General features: G+C 42.3%; 1 protein-coding gene across 1 annotated transcript in view; it reads right to left on the reverse strand.

The window, feature by feature from the left end:
* Positions 1-16395, reverse strand: part of lrpprc (leucine-rich pentatricopeptide repeat containing) — a 66790-nt gene that overhangs the window by 43410 nt on the left and 6985 nt on the right. The window contains exons 10-16 of the mRNA XM_061690685.1: positions 14359-14464; positions 13654-13761; positions 6539-6657; positions 5299-5389; positions 4100-4169; positions 1154-1181; positions 326-383 (exon numbers count right to left, since the gene is read on the reverse strand). Coding sequence (XP_061546669.1) covers positions 326-383; positions 1154-1181; positions 4100-4169; positions 5299-5389; positions 6539-6657; positions 13654-13761; positions 14359-14464 — 580 coding nt within the window. The remainder of the gene's footprint in view (positions 1-325; positions 384-1153; positions 1182-4099; positions 4170-5298; positions 5390-6538; positions 6658-13653; positions 13762-14358; positions 14465-16395) is intronic.

Raw genomic sequence — 16395 nt, forward strand, 5'->3', positions numbered from 1 at the left:
CTCAGCGACACACTGACACATACCAACATTAACGCCTCACAAACGCACGTTACCGCAGACATTTCACACTCATTACACACTGCTCACCACACTTTTACAACTCAGCACTGTGTCAGCAGCCAGGCTCCGTTTCCACCCATGGAGAACAAGGACATTTTTCACTCTCACACACAAACATACACAGGCTTCATCGTGAGAAATGGACCAGTCAGCAGTCTAGTGCCACTGAGACTGAAAGTACACGCACACAGGCTACTTCTATGTCATTTCAATTGTAGCTGAAAGCCGATGACAACTTGAATGCTGCTACATGACAATAGCTTACCTGCAGGTTTAGTGCCGGTTTTGCTGAAGCGTTCATCCTTATACAAGAGCTCGGTGATCTGTGAGAAGAAATAAATAGCTGTTAGATCTCCAGTGTATCTGAAGGCCAGGTTGATTTGCATTGTAGTTAATCCGATCCTGAACATTTGTTTCCATCAATCCAATGCTGAACATTTTTTTATTTTTTCCCCCAATCAACTCGCACCGCTTGCATCTTTTTTTTTTTTCTGGCCACCCCATGGTGGATCTGTATGCCATATCATACCACAACAGTTTTGCTATATAACAGGAGAGTTTGATATATTGTACACCACTTATTGGAAATGCAGTTGGACAGAACCTGGTTTAAGAGAGGTGAGAGATGGAGACAAAAGAATAGAGCAAAAAGAACAAAAACTATATTTACAGATTTTGGATTTTATTTATATGTGAACTGGGAAGCCAGTGTTACGTCGAATGAAAAAGGGACAGCAAACAGGACAAAATAGGACAGGACAGGAGCATTAAGCCTGGCAGTGCTCAACTACCTCATTCATACATTTTGTGTTTGCAAGCCGACATGTAATCATTTGCATGTTCGCTGTGGCGTGAATAATTCAAGAAAAGGGAGCAGATGGTTTTTGTCATGTCGCATATTCTGACTAAATGTTACTTTAGTTAAAGCAGGCAGTATGTATAGTGATCATTGGCTGTTATGTTTTCTTGTAACACCTCGGTGAGGATTAATTTTGTGTCCTTAACAAATTCTTTAATTCACTCATCACTTCAGGGCAGTTGGAGTGCATACTTTCTTCACATGGGGACAAAAATGGGGACATTCAGCTCTTACCTTCAACATACTCTCCATGTCATCAGACCTGCAGTAGGGGGCAGTAGAGGACAAGGCATCAGCTCCCACTCCACACACGCACATTGCGAGCTCGCACTCACACAAGCAAGTTTACTTTTGGCTCACAGAACATAAAAAAAAAAAGACGTGAGGTGAATTTAGTAAAGGGATAGGTCCATCTTAATCACAGGTGTGTTTTTTTTTTTTACCATCATATGAATGTCATATTGAGAAAAATCAGCTTGCCTTTATCGTCACTAAATAGCAAAAATAGGTTTTACAAATGTTTATGCTTCTCTTACTTGATTACAGATTCATAAATTTATAACTTGATAAACTGAACTGAAATGAATGAAATTCTTATCCAGAATTAAGTTTTTTGTAATAAGACTTGGCGGCACGGTGGGCGACTGGTGAGCATATCCGCCTCACAGTTAAAATCCGGCCTTGCTTGTGTGGAGTTTCCATGTTCTCCCAGTGCCTGCGTGTGTTTTCGCCGGGTACTCAGGTTTCCTCCCACATCCCAAAAACATGCACAGTAGGTTAACTGAAGACTCTAAATTGCCTGTAGGTGTGAATGTGAGTGTGAATGGTTGTTTGTTTATATGTGCCATGGGATTGGATGGCGACCAGTTTAGGGTGTACCCCGCCTCTCGCCCGAAGGTAGCTGGGATAGGCTTCAGCCCGCCCACGACCCCAGTGAGGATAAAGGGGTACAGAAAAAGAATGGATGGTAAGGGGATTTACAGACTAAGAACTACTAAATAAGCAATCTTGTAAGAGTTTTAATAGACTATTTGGTGACTGGGTGGCTGCATGCTAGTAAATCACGCAACAATGCAGCCAAGCCGTCACGTCACCATGACAACAAAAGTGACAAGTATGGCACAAAACACCACACGCGACGTATAGACAAGACTTGACGCCCTCCAGCCCACAGGACAAGAGAGACAAGACGGTGATACAAAAGCATGGCAAACCACAAAAGAAGTCTCTCTCTCTCACTCTCTCTCTCACACTCTCACACAAACACACGCACAAAATGATGACAACGTGTGACATCCCTGGTGCTGTCAGCGAGTCGGAGAGGAGGCAAGAGGAGAAGAGAGGTCTTTAATGATTAAATTATCCCGTGACCTTGTCTTTGACAGGTCCCGCATCACAATGGTGCACGCACACAAAAACACACACGTCCCATGTGACGAGCCCAATTATGACCCTGTCAGGGATGCTAACTGAAGGCACGGGTGAGTGTGTGTGATTCAATGCAAGAAGTAGAGGTGAGGAACAGATTCAGACAGCAAACAACTGAAAATAAAAAAAATAAAAATCTATAAACAGTAGTACACAGCGATATACATGCTCATTCACAAACAGTGGTACCTTGATTTACGAGTTTAGTCGTAACACAATTTCTCATATCTCAAAGCATCGTTCCCCATTGAAGTGATATCTCAAAGCATCTTTCCCCATTGAAATGAATAGAAATGCCATTATTGCGTTCGAGCCCCCACGCTGTGCTTCTTTTGGTGTGTGCACCTTGGCCACCAGGGGGCAGTGTAAGATAGACATACACAAAGAAGAGTGTCACAACTGACTTATTAAGCTGCAGTTATATTTGTTGTTTTTTGCAGAGGATAAAGAATAAATGCCTGTGAGTATTGTACGATGTCTGTCTACATGTGTTGCTTTATCGTTTGCATGCAAATAGAATTTTTTTAAAAGGGCTATACACCGCGGCATCGATGCTATTTGTTAGCCCGATTATAGCATTTTGCATTGTGCGTTAGCATTAAGCTTGCTCTGACATGTAATATAAAGAGAAAAAAAGAAAGAAAAAAAAAACTTTAAATGTAGTCAAATAAATGCCAAAGCACTTGTGACTTTACTTAGAGGGGAAAAGACAAATAAAAAAAGAAGTTTTTATCTATTCCCTGGCCCAAAATATTTTCTGTGGCCTAACACACTGCTTGCATGTGACAATATGCATTTCTTGTTATTGTTTTTTTTTTTTAAATAAATTCTTGTGTTTATATGGAAATGACCTGCATTACTGGACTCAAAAATGTTACTTTGTTATGCGCTGTGGGCCTTTTTAACATTTATACTGCCACACATTACATCATTAAATAACTTTTATCAATTTTTAAGCACATTTCTTCACATCCTCTTGATTTTACTAGTTGATAATGAAACTTCAGGTTCAGCTCAACTTTATGTATTCTTACTTTTTTTCCCCCCTCCCCTCCTCCCCACTTGCTTGGGTCCTGGCGGATAGCACTTTGCTCTGACTCACCTCCAGCCTGGCTCGGGGGGCGCGAATCAGTGGGCAGGAGGAGCACTGTTTGTGTGCAACTGTGTAGTGTTAAATCGCTAAATATTCATAAACACCCCATTTCAACAGAAGCCTGCAAGTCCAACTGGGGTCCTGAGGCTAACTCTAGGAGTCTTTGCGTGCGTGCTCGGAAGAAACAGAGGGAGACCACTATGCTGGTTAGGGCTATTTGGAGTGGGGGGGTTAGAGGGTGAGGGCAGTGGTGGGCATCTGCTTATTTGCATATCTCCCACGGTGTTTTGGGGTGAGTGCCAGAGGATGAGGCCTCCATATGCATGAGGCAGCCGTGTGTGTATGCTGTTTCTCCCTGCAGCTGCACGCACACGCACGCAAACGCAAACACACACACACACACAAGCACACACGCACGCACGCACGCACACACGCACGCACACACACACACACACACACACGCGCGCACACAAGCACGCACACTCTGTAGATAGTGTGATAGGCAGCACATCGTAAGCAAAACATATGCCGCTGTGACCTCCATAGTGCTACAGCTCTCCCTAAAACAGTAGTCCGGAGTCGTAGGCAATGTATGGAGATCCAGGAACATGTATGGTGGAGACAAACATCCAACGCACACAACAGGTTAATTGACTCACTTTCTGAAGCCCTGGATGAGGCTGCCGCGGAAAATCCCCAGGTCCAGTGAAGGGTGGGAGGGCTCTGACACTGAAAAAGGGAGATGAATAAATGTATAAGGTTGCCGTTTTGTTTTTTTACCTGGACTGTTGATTTGTTTTCAATTACCCCTTTAACTCTACTTTGATGTCCACTGTTACATCTCAAATGGATTCATCTGCTTGCATTAAAATGATTGGAATAATACAGTGGAAATACCATCATCGAATTTTTTATAGCGTTTGTCCTCATTAGGGTCATTGGTCAGCTGGACCACAACTTTTATGGATGTTAACTTCTTTTTAATCTTGTATGACTGTTACAATATTATGATAGCCAGTGGAGACTTCAATCATGTTCTTCTCTCACATTTACAAACAACTTCACACAGCAGGTAGACTGTAGCGAGAACGAATAAAACTCTGGACCTCCTGCATGCTAAATGCCAGGGATCTCTTCTTGGTTATATTAATTAGAGGATTTTTTTTTTTAAATCATGCATGTACTTATTTATTTATTTATTATTTATTTTGTTTTATGTTTGATCTTATGTACAGCCTTTTGTTACAGCTGCGGTTGTTGGTTTTAAAGTGCTGTATAAATAAAGTTGAGTTATTAATGTACAATTAGCAGAGGGTTTATGCTGGCCATAGTTTAACCCTGGAACTTATTATTTCTAGTTCCTTTATTTCCAATGATTTCTTTTTAAATGTAGCAAGCATCTGGAGATAACAAATACAAGAAAGGGTGATAAAACACTGAAATGATTTATTGTAATGATCATCCTAAAATATAAAGAGAGACACAGGGTAGACAGCGAATGCGAAAATGAGCAATGGAGACTCAAACCAGCTAAAAGACAAACAGGAAGCTTCATCCATTATTTAACCGAGCCCCCTTCACGCCTCAGTCCTCGGTCCGTTTGAGGCGCCTCTCGTCCTTCGCGCTTTACATATTCACACAGACTAATCTCTTAAAAGGTCTGATGAGCGCTGAGGAAAGTGTGTGCATGAGTGTGTGTATGCGTGTGTGTTTTAGATAGCACTGGGTCAATTAGCCCGCAGGCATAGCAGCAATTTTTATAATGAGGGGCGCTCAAGATGCAAAGCAAGCTTGTTTGGAATTTGTGGAAGCATAGACTTGTCATAATGTGTGTCTATGCATGTGCGTGTGTACCTACACAAAGTACAGAGTTGAGCCAGGTTGCGTGAAGCCATCAAGCGAATCTCCGAAGTTAAGAAACCCTCCGATTCCAGTGAGATGCCTGCATCCTGAAATACGGAATTATTACCTTAAAAGGAGTATGTTTTCAGGTTCTAAAGTAAAACAAACAAAAATAAGACTCAGTTCTACAAATGAAAGACAAAGCCGGCTTGCTTCAAACTGTTTGTTACTCCCTAGTTGAAGTTTACCATGAAACAGACAACTAAAACAAAATATATTTCAATACTGTATATTTAAACACCAAAAGGTTCAACCAAACCATGTGATTTCGTCAAACAAAAGTCAGCTAGATTAATGCTAACATATAATGCCAAACCCCATAGACTGAATAAAAAAAATAGACTGAACAAAACTTTGCATAGATGTTACAATGAGAATAAACAGGGTCCAGAGGGTTACCGGTACTTTACAAATGTATTCCAATAGAGAAACTACCGGTATTTACCTGTTAAAAATGTAGTCGCTAACTTAATTGAAGTACCAAAATAGTATAGCAATGTAATTTCATAACTTTCAATTAAATTTTGATTACTCCAATACCAACTATGCTAAAAAAAAAAGAAAACATTTTTTAAAAAAAATAATAATAATCAAATATATATTTGTCTGAATTTTTTCATCTTATAAGAGTTTAATATGCATGTTTTTGAAATGCATGAAGTAGCCGCAGAACAAACCCAGAACTGCAGAACTATGAGGCAGACATGCTAAACACTGATTCACCATGCTACCTATCTTCCTAAAAGTGTTTTAAAATCTATACACTTGATCCAATATATGTTTTAATGAGTGAAATGTGAAAACAAAGGAAATAAATTATCTTCTGAAGGCAACCTTTGAAGTTAACGGTCGTTTAGCGCGCACACCCATGTGCACAGCTCTATATTTTCTCTGTAATGTGGAACAACAAATATTAAAATGTAAAACAGCAAAACGCAGTACTGTATTACACTGAAGGTGCGTCCTCTTCTTGCTGTTAATAAGGTTGCTCTTCCAGTAGTCCTCAGTGTGCCCTGGCATATTGTGGCACAATGTGGTACTACACTGAAGGAGCACATCTTTAAATTCCGAAAAATAAAAAAATAAAAAGAGTTTTGACATTTTGCAATTGACATTGCGGCAGCGCGAACATTGAACCGCTATATAGAAGGGGTTCACGATATTTCCAAACACACGCACAAAAGCACACACAGTACCTTGAAGACCTGTCGAGCTGCCTCAACGCTAGGGAAGACCGGATGGATGTAGCTTGATACGGTGTCAAGGTCTGGGGTGACGTCAAGTGCCTGCATGCCCTTCATCACCTCCACCACACCTTCAGAACACACCAAAATCATAAACTTTATTGAGAAACAATTTAGTTTGGCAGTTTACCACACTTTTCTGCGCACACTCAAGTGTAATCCTGGAGCTGTGGAAGCTGCAGGAAAGTGCATCTAAGCAATAAGCTGGCACATACACACACACTCTTTGCCCTACAGTGAAAAACACACATTTAAAACAAACTAAATGCTCATAGATGCCAACCGCTCCACCTTGGATGAGGGTGGAATACATAGACACGCACTTGGCCTGAAGTGGACTCTTGCAAGCGTAGCTCTGCTCTCCAGCAGAGCCCTGAGGTCCTGCCCCAGGGAAGTCAGGCCTAAACCGCCACATGAATATGGAAAAGCCACTCACACACACATAGATGGCCCCAAGTGTGTGTGTGTGTGTGTGCGTATACGCACGTAGGACGGAGACAGCAGCAGCTCTTTGCATGTCTGCGAGCAAGCCTGCCTGAGCCGAAATGAGCGCACAAACATATTCTGTGTGTATACGGTCACTTTAAGTGCAGTTTTGCGACGTAAATATCCCTGCATCTAAATGACCACATCCAGCACATACCACCCTCCCATGTTTGAGTTGGCACACCTAAAGATCCCGTGTGTATTTATGCGTCACACTCAGGTTTAACAACACACAATCTCGTATCGAGAGCTCCGTTTCCGTATTCTCCCGGGATGTATGTGCTCACCTGGCAGTCTCGCTCGTTAGCTGAATAATAGATGAGTCCCAGGCTTTTATACGCCATTAAAACCTGCGACCGCCTTATGGCAGGTATGGCTACCTGAACAAGCTCTGTCCATTTATACCCTCTCAGTCCATATCACTCATTCATCCGGCCCTCTCCTAGCCATCATCTTCTCTCTCACCCCCCTTTTTCCAGAAAAAAAACCCCAAACAAAGAAGAGATCTTCCTTCTCAATGGACTATCCATCCATTCAGCCATCAGCTCGTCCATTCTCATCTCCCCTCTAATCGCTTTCCCGCTGCTTTTTTTATGAAAGAGAAGCAGTTGCTGCTGAATAATCCATAATCAATTTGACTCCAGCAGACAAACAGAAAACAAGTGAATGGAGTCCTGGAGCGCTAGAGGAAAAAGGCAAGAGTTTCCACACAAGCCATTGCGATCATGGAAACTTTAACAGAAGCTATTTAAATACTCAGAAGACCACCCCGATAAAGTTTTATAAAAGTATAAATATGTGGGAGGAGTTTTTAAGAGTTTTTAAATAAGTGCAGTAAAGTACTAGTTTGTTCAGCTTCAGTCTAAAGTAATTGCAACTGTGTGTTCCAAAGATTGCATTTAATATGCAGAAATACGTATTGCATACAACACTATACCCACAGCAATGTGTGTACGAATTATTGGGATAAAGACCAGGAAGACAAGGTCTTTCCTTTAAAAGGATATATATTACACATTTTTTCATGGAGTCAACACCTCATCAACAAGTCACCGAATGACTGTCAATTAGTGTGCTGATACATGCATGTAACACATGCAGCAAAAATTCAGACCGGCTTGCTTACACATTTTTGTAAATAGAGACTCACAAATTATTGTGTAACTCATTCTTAATAAGTGGGCAGGCCCAACTATTTGTAGACTGGACAACGAATTAAAAAGTACATTTTCCATAATATGTCCGATTTAAAGGGTTATTTTCTTTGGACCATGCTCCAAACATTTATATTGCATGCCATCATAGCTTTATTATAGTTTTATTAACTAAAATATTTTATTACCAACCATTATTTGTATTTATTTATTATCATCTGTTTCATGTTGCATCATCGGACCGCAAAGGAAGAGGGGGGGAGAAAAAACAAAAACAAAACACAAAAATCGTAGTTGTGAAAGCACCTTTCACTGACAATGGCAATAAAAGCGATTCTCATTTTGATTCAGCCTCTGACACCTATCACAATGTTTACTGGAAATATCCCTCAACTTGTTTTAAGGTAATCCTGCCATTATTATTATATTTCTTTTTAAATGAGGCAAATGGAAAGCTTTTGTTTTGAGGAATGAAAATTCAACTGAATGATCTCTGAGAGAATAAGTTACAATAAAACCTGGAGTGACAGAAAAAAAAAGCAGATTATGACTACACTCAAAATATAGTGCAATATCATGTGGCATCTATAGGTCTCATGCAAGTGACCTTCACAGCTTTGGGTCTTGTCTAAACAACTTCTATTTTGGCGCAGGGCTTGGAAGTGAGTCGAGAAAAGGAGGAAGAGGAGACGGAGGAGGAGTAGTAGTAGTAAGGAGGGGAAGTGCGGTGAGGGGTCCTCTCCAGGTCGGTTTGCATGAAGGCTGACATAAATACGGGCGAGAAGTATCAAACTAGTGAGTTAAGGATGGCAGCGGTCACAAGATATCACCGTCATCTTCATGTCTGCAGGTTAACTGTCAAAAGATGAGAAGTGCACGCCGAGTCCGGAGTGGCGCGGTGGAGTGGAGCCAACCAGTAGCCGTCATCTCTGCCCCGGTCCTTGGACATGAGTACCTGTCACGTTTCCTCTTCTAAACCCGCGAAAACGCAATCTTGCCATCTGCCCCCTGTTGCCCCTCTCTATAACTCTACAGAAGTGCATTTGATTTTGCAGCGAGGCTGTCGGGGAATAAAACAAGCGCAAGGGAACGCTGCATTTTCGACAGTAGCTTTGGCTCATTAAGGATCAATTGCATCAATAAAGGCAGCATCATAGAGCAGGCATTCAAACCCAGAACCTTAGAAATGTGAGACAGATGTGCAAAGTACTACTCCATCTGTCTCACATTTCTAAGGTTATGGGTTTGAATGCCTGCTCTAGCTTCCTATGTGGAGTTTACATGTTCTCCCTGTGCTTGCGTGGGTTTTCTGCAGGTACGCCACCTTCCCCCCGCATTCAAAAACACATGCATGTTAGGTTAATTAAATATTCCAAATTGCTAAATTGCCCGTAGGTGTGAACGAGAGTGTGAATGGCTGTTTGTTTATGTGTCCTGCAATTGGCTGGCGACCAGTTAAGGGTGTACCCTGCCTCTCGCCCGAAGATAGCTGGGATAGGCTCCAGCAAGCCCACGGCCCTAGTGAGGATAAGCGGACCAGAAGATGAATAAATGAATGAATGTTCATAGGGGTGAATGTTTTTTTGTATAAATGTGCTCTGTGATTGGCTGCCGACCAGTCCAGTGTGTACCGTACCTCTTGCCCAAAATCAGCTGGGATAGGTACCAGCTCACTCGAGACCCTAAGGAGGACAAGCACTATGGAAAATGGCTGTTAAATTTCACACTTGATGGGTGGGCAGGCAATCGTGAGATCAAACTATTTGTAAATCTGAGCTGCAAGCTGGCAAATGTTCTCTCTCTGTATTTAAGCAGAAGTATAGATACTTTTATTTTTTAAAAATGACTGGCAAAAGCATAAGTACTGCATCAACCCCTGTACTTACAGTACATAGTGCTTATACTGAGAAGAAGAAGAAAAAAAATAAAGATTTACATGGTGCATGTTATTTACGAGCTAGCTAGCATTGGCTCCACTTTTATGCTATTAAAACGTGTTCCCAAATCTTTGCTAACCTGAACGTAGTAACAAAAAATGCAAAATTAGATAAAGAAATACACCTTACTTGTATGTGATTTTAGGATTGGATGGAATATTTTGAACACCAGAAATTGTAGGATTTTAAGATGGCACAAGACAACCCATTCGCAATGACTCCTTTTAGCCGACAGCTGCAAACAATTCTCTCAAATAAGACCATGGATGGGGAACAACATCTCCTTGTGTGCTATATATCGGTAATGCTCACTGATTCACAGTCCTCCTGTTTTTATACGTTTTTTAATTTTTTTTAAATTAAGATTTTAACTTGGACTTTTCGGTCCAAAATCTCAATTAATCAAGACCCCTACCGCGGATAACTTTACCTCTCTCTATTTACTTTTTTTTTGTGTCACGTTGGCTGAAAAAGGTAACGGGCCTAATTTGAGCCACTTCTTAGTAGGATAAAGTACAGATATTTGTTTTAAAATGGAGGAAGTAAAAGTAAAAAGTCGACAGAAAAAACAAAATAGTCAAGTAAAACAGAGATACTTGAAAAATCACCAAGTACAGCAACAAAGTATTTGTACGTCATTACTTCCCACCACTACTTGAACTGAAGTACACGGAACCGCTTGATGGAAATCTGACTTTAGACATTTAGATGGACAGATTAAGAGGGTTCAAGGTGAGGTGGAGGTGCAGACCGGACAACACAAGAGCAAAAATTCCCCCCTTTCATACGCAGTATCCTAACAACCCCCCCTCCCCCACCCACCCTTTTCCTACAATGTCAGAAGTGATCAAAAGTATGCAGTGTTGCGAGTGCTGACAAGCGATGACTAGCTGGCGGCAGGTGGGCAGTGCAGGCCGGCATATGCTTCCGCTAAATCCACCAAATCCACACCTCATCAAAATGCCACCCCCCACCCCCCTTTTTGTGCTCCCCTCCCAATTCCGCAGCTCCAGAATGCTCTGCCCGCTAGTGACACCTGTGGACAAAAAGTGACACGGCGCTTAATATTTCATGGACTGTGCACAGTGGGGCGCGTAATCCAAAGTGAATTCCCTCAGAGCGCTTGCATTTACATGAAATCAAGTCACTCCGCATCAGTCACATCACCTGCGATGCCCCCCCTTCCCCCACATCCTCCCTCTGTAAGGCCAGCCTCCCTCTCCGCCTACACACACACCTCCTGAAGCCGGGGAGTGTGTGAGAGCGAGCGGAGGGGAAGAGACTGCATCATTCATGAGAGTTAAGGCCGACCAGCAAGGGAGCGAAAAAGCCGTTTCTCCACTTTCCCTCCATCCGTTTTACACCCTGATGACTAAATGGACGCCGCCTTGTGTTTGTGTGTCTTTTATGAAGCTGCGGTTAGGCCAGAGTGTGCATGTGCGCGGTTTTAAGGCATGCCTCTTTTTTTCTATGATGCCAAGTCAGGCGCCAAAGCATCACATTGACGAGCCGTCTCGACCGCACAAGGGGAGTTGATCCTGCACAGGACCGAGCACTACCTCTTCCCTGTCAATTAACTGACAGCGGCAAAATGCATCATTTATTAATCGCTCTAAAAAAATTTAAAAAACAAAGAGCGGGGAGGAAGACGGCGGCTTGGCAAAAATAAAGCACTTAAAAGCCAAGCCGCCGCGCATTTGACAGCAAGTCCGCTAACGAGTGGTGAATTCTGACAATGTCGGCTATCTGTCACTGAGACTATTCCACCACTACTACTCCTCCTCCCCCTTCAAGCTCATCCAGGACTCAGGCAGGAAATAACCGTCAAGTGGAAGCGGGAACAGTCTCCAAAAGTAGCAAGCCATTAAAACTGTCACAAAGAACAAAAGAAGAGAAACTTTAAAGACACCTCGACAATGTTTTCCACATTCAAGGAGAGTGAAGAATCTGCAGCTTAACAAGATGGGGTTCACCCGTCACTGGAAAATATATGACAAAAATGCTTATATTAAAATGTACAAAGCGATGAAGCAGCTTTATGAAGAAAATCATCCTGTTCAGAATTCAGTGATCAACCGGCGCTTACACCCACTTTTTCATGGTGAATCCTCAAAATGATCATCAAACTTTGAAGCTATTTTCTGTCCACATTAAATGGCGTAGGCAAAAAAGCTTACCCATTTAGTGTTACCCATCTATCTAGTATACATGCTTCTGACTGGGGCTCATTTGAGCAAATTACACCTAGTAGGAACTGCAAAAGTACATGCTCTGGAATTTGCCAGATCGCTCACTTCCTGGTAAATTCTGAGTATGGATCCTTCAGATTTTCCACATTATGCTAGTAATGTCCACTGAATTTCATGGTGTTGCGGGATTTTTTTTTAGGGGTCTTCTGAATGACTTTTGGAGGGGCGAGGGGGGGGGCTCATGTTCAGAACCCAACCATTAATTTTCTGTAGTGCTTGTCGTTACTAAGGGCGTGAGTAAGATTTGTGCCAAGGCACAAGCTTGACAGATAATCAATGAGAACAAAATCACACGTGATTCTTCTGTGTTCTGTGTTGCGTTTGTGTGTATGTATGCAGATGCAACAGAAATGCTTGAGGCCACCGAAGCCGCAAACATATGCGTCCAGTAGGTGGCAGTAAGGTCTAGGATCAGGGTGCCATAAAGATCAGAAGGCTGGAATCGACAGACTCATTCATGTCCAACAACATTTCCTCAAAGTCAAGAGTGTTCTTTATTGCGATAGGGAAGTTGGGAGCTCCACTAAAAACTTTGCCATCTCTTTGCAGAGCCCTCCAGAGATCATGTGTTTGGTTCATCTCCTCTCGCTCAAGCGCGCTCACGCAGGGATCAGACCTCTTCGCCCCTTGGCTGCCCCAGTCTAGTGAAATCCGTCCCAGTTGGGGGAGGGGCATTAATATTTGAGGCGAAGCGTTCCTTTTAAAAGCTCTTTCTGCTACAAAATACCCCTCATAATCCCCCTCCTACATTGCAAAAATAACATAAAATGGTTGCTTTTCAGTTGGGACATAAAGACAGCTGGTTGGCAGGTCGCCGTCTATTTTTGTCATTGTTGAGGTCTCACGGCAGCCCATACTTAACTGACATGACTTTATATGCAACTACTACTACTATCACATGATAACTCACTTTTGTAACTGCAACGCTAGGATAGCTTTTTACTAAAGAGATTTAAATGCATGTGAAACAACAAAGACGAAAGGTTATACACGGAAAATTGCCCTAAGATGCCACAGCGTGTACTGCTGTACTCAGGTTGAAGTGGCCCTTCCAACACGATGCAGCATTTTGACAGACTTTTATTTTTGGGAAATCTTGTCACGTTGCTACTCATTAGATTGTGCATGTACATATAGTTTTCAGTGAGAGCATTATTGTGTGTGCCCGTTAATATATATAAAAAAAAAAAAAAGGCTCTTTAAAATGTTAAGTTTTCTTCTTCCTATGTGTGTGTGCGTACCAGCTGCATTGTTGTCCTTGGTATGCTGGGTCAGCAGGGGCCAGAAGAAGTGGGGTCTGATGGGTAAATTCTGTTCTTTCATCTTCTTCATCAGCTCCAAAGACTCATCTACAAGAAAAGAAAGGAGCATTCATTGGCATTTCAAAATGTGGCATTGTTTTCCATTAGGCCTTTTCACACTGCACTGGGATTTTTTGGTGTTCAACGCAGGGCAAGGCGCAAGCTTGCCCATATTTGTAAGTGGTTGATTAGCAGCCTACCAGGAAGTAGGCTGGAGGCTTTTCCCACTGGTTTGGACGTCCATCGCTGCACCTTCTTAACAACGTCACGGTACTTCATTTTACGTGTGTCCCAAAGCTCGGTACACTGGGACATTCCATTTATTATTACTTTCTCCATTTTCTCCATCCCGCTTACTGTATAGGTCCACCAACATCTTTTGATGTTAGCACTCTGAAATCACTCCGCCAACCCCTCTCCAACTGAATGTGCCGTCTGACGGCACGACGACGCCGCTAATAATTTAAACATTTTTCAATTAAAGACACGGCATGCGCCGCGACGTCAAAAGCCAACCTAGCGCGGTTCAGTGGACACGCCGTTGCAGCACACACACAATGAATGGGTTGGTCGACTGCGCACTGTGCTCTGCTACGTGCAGTATGATAAGGACTTTACACAAAATATCCCCTTTGCTTGGCGTACCAGTCTTCTTGGCCTCCAGGGCGCACGACAGAGTGAAGCTGAGAGGTGATGTGTGCATGTTGGCATCCTGCAGCTCTTTGCAGTAGTGACTGATCTTCTCTAGTGGCTGAAATTGAAACAGAAACTAAGTCACAACAACAAGCAATAAGAGCATTCAGAGAGCGCATACATCCAACAAGGCTTACGGTAAACTGTTTTTCCCTTTGAGACTAATGAATTAAGGACTTTTTTTCTACCATCTTCATGGCTAAAAGGAAATACAAATTTCATGTAACAAGATCCTATATACACTATTTAGTAAGTACTACCCAGATATTTTTATTTTTTTAGAAATGTTTTATGTTATCTTAATACATCCATCCATTTTCGCTTATCCTCACGAGGGTTACGGGTCTGCTGGAGCCTATCTCAGCTAACTCTGGCCGAGTATTTAGAAAGTACCACCCAGATTTAAATTTTTTTGTTTTGTTATGTAAATATATATATAACATTTACGTGCATTACAAAAAAAAGTACTATTTTAATTACACAATCCCAACATGCTATGACGAGCTTTGACAAGAATGTCTGGGCATGGTCGGTAAAAAAAGCTTCCCAATTTAGCGTCACTCATCTGTCTCGGATTCCTGTTTCCAGTTGAGGCTCATTTGGGTTAATTCCCTAGTAGGACTTTGTTGCAGTACGAGACCTGGAATTCACCAAAAATGACGACGTCAAACCAAAATGGCCAACTTCGTGTTCAATTTTCAGCATGGGTCCTTAAGATGTTTTCATGGTTCCTGTATTCATATTTGTATTATTACCCTAACAAATAACGCCTCACTGATTGAAACAAACTGTTTTTGTGGGCGATAATAAAAAGAGAATGGGAACCTAGTTTTAAAATCGTCCTTAATTAAAGTGACAGATCCTGACATAGTAATACACAGGTGTCAAACTGGTGGCCATATTCGGCCCGCCACATCATTTTATGTGGCCCGCGAAACCAAATCATCCACATTTACTTCGTGTTTCCAGCTAAAATACCAAAATTGTAAATTGCCTTCACTTTTAAAAATATTGAGATATTGCAAGCATTCTGTTTGTTACTGATGCTCTTTTTAAAATAAATTAAATAATACTGTAGTCGAGCAAAGTTTTTACTACCTTCTGATTTTAAAAGTAGCTATCAATCAATTTGTGTACTGTATTTTCACGACCATAAGGCGCACTTAAAAGTCTTAAATTTACTCCAAAATGGACCGTGTTCCAAAATCTGTAAATGTTGTTGTGTGACTTTAATGAGCGCTCCGCTTGACTGACTGGGAGGATTTCCTGCCGACACGCTGCTTATATAGAGGAAGGCGGACGTGACTGAAGACAGCATGCGGACGTAAAGGGGGAAGGGTGCATGTGACGGAGGACGCTAAAGACACGCTCCCAGTCAGTATATTGTTCCGGTATGTGCATCGGTTTGGCTAAGGACCCCCGAAAATGGCACCTATGAAGAGACACGCTTACGAAGCACAGTTTAAACTGCAAGCTATTAGTTACGCGGAGGAACATGGGAATTGAGCAGCCGCAGAGAGAATTCAAGATCAACGAATCCATGGTTCGCAAGTGGAGGAAGCAGGAAAACGAGCTTCGCCAAGTCAAGAAGACGAAGCTGAGTTTCCGCGGAAACAAGGTGAGGTAGACCAACTCGAGCAATGGATTAATGAGCAAAGAACAGCCGGGAGAAGCGTCTCTACACTAACCACTCGACTGAGTGCAATAACTCGGAGCTTGCCATCATTCCGGGAGGCTTGATGAAGGAACTCCAACTGCTGGACATCGGTGTAAAAAGGGAGTTCAAAGTAAAGTTGTGAGCGGCGTGGGAGCCATGGATGACAGATGGCGAACACAGTTTTACTAAGACTAGGAGGCAGCGCCGGGTGAGTTACGCCACAATTTGTGAATGGATTGTGGATGCTTGGGCTAATGTGTCTGCTTGCACTGTTGTTCGAGCTTTCGTAAAAGCCAGCATAATTTCTTAGGAGCCGTACGGCAGCGAGGCTG

This window comes from Phycodurus eques, chromosome 11, assembly GCF_024500275.1.
Source record: "Phycodurus eques isolate BA_2022a chromosome 11, UOR_Pequ_1.1, whole genome shotgun sequence".
Classification (NCBI taxonomy): domain Eukaryota; kingdom Metazoa; phylum Chordata; class Actinopteri; order Syngnathiformes; family Syngnathidae; genus Phycodurus; species Phycodurus eques.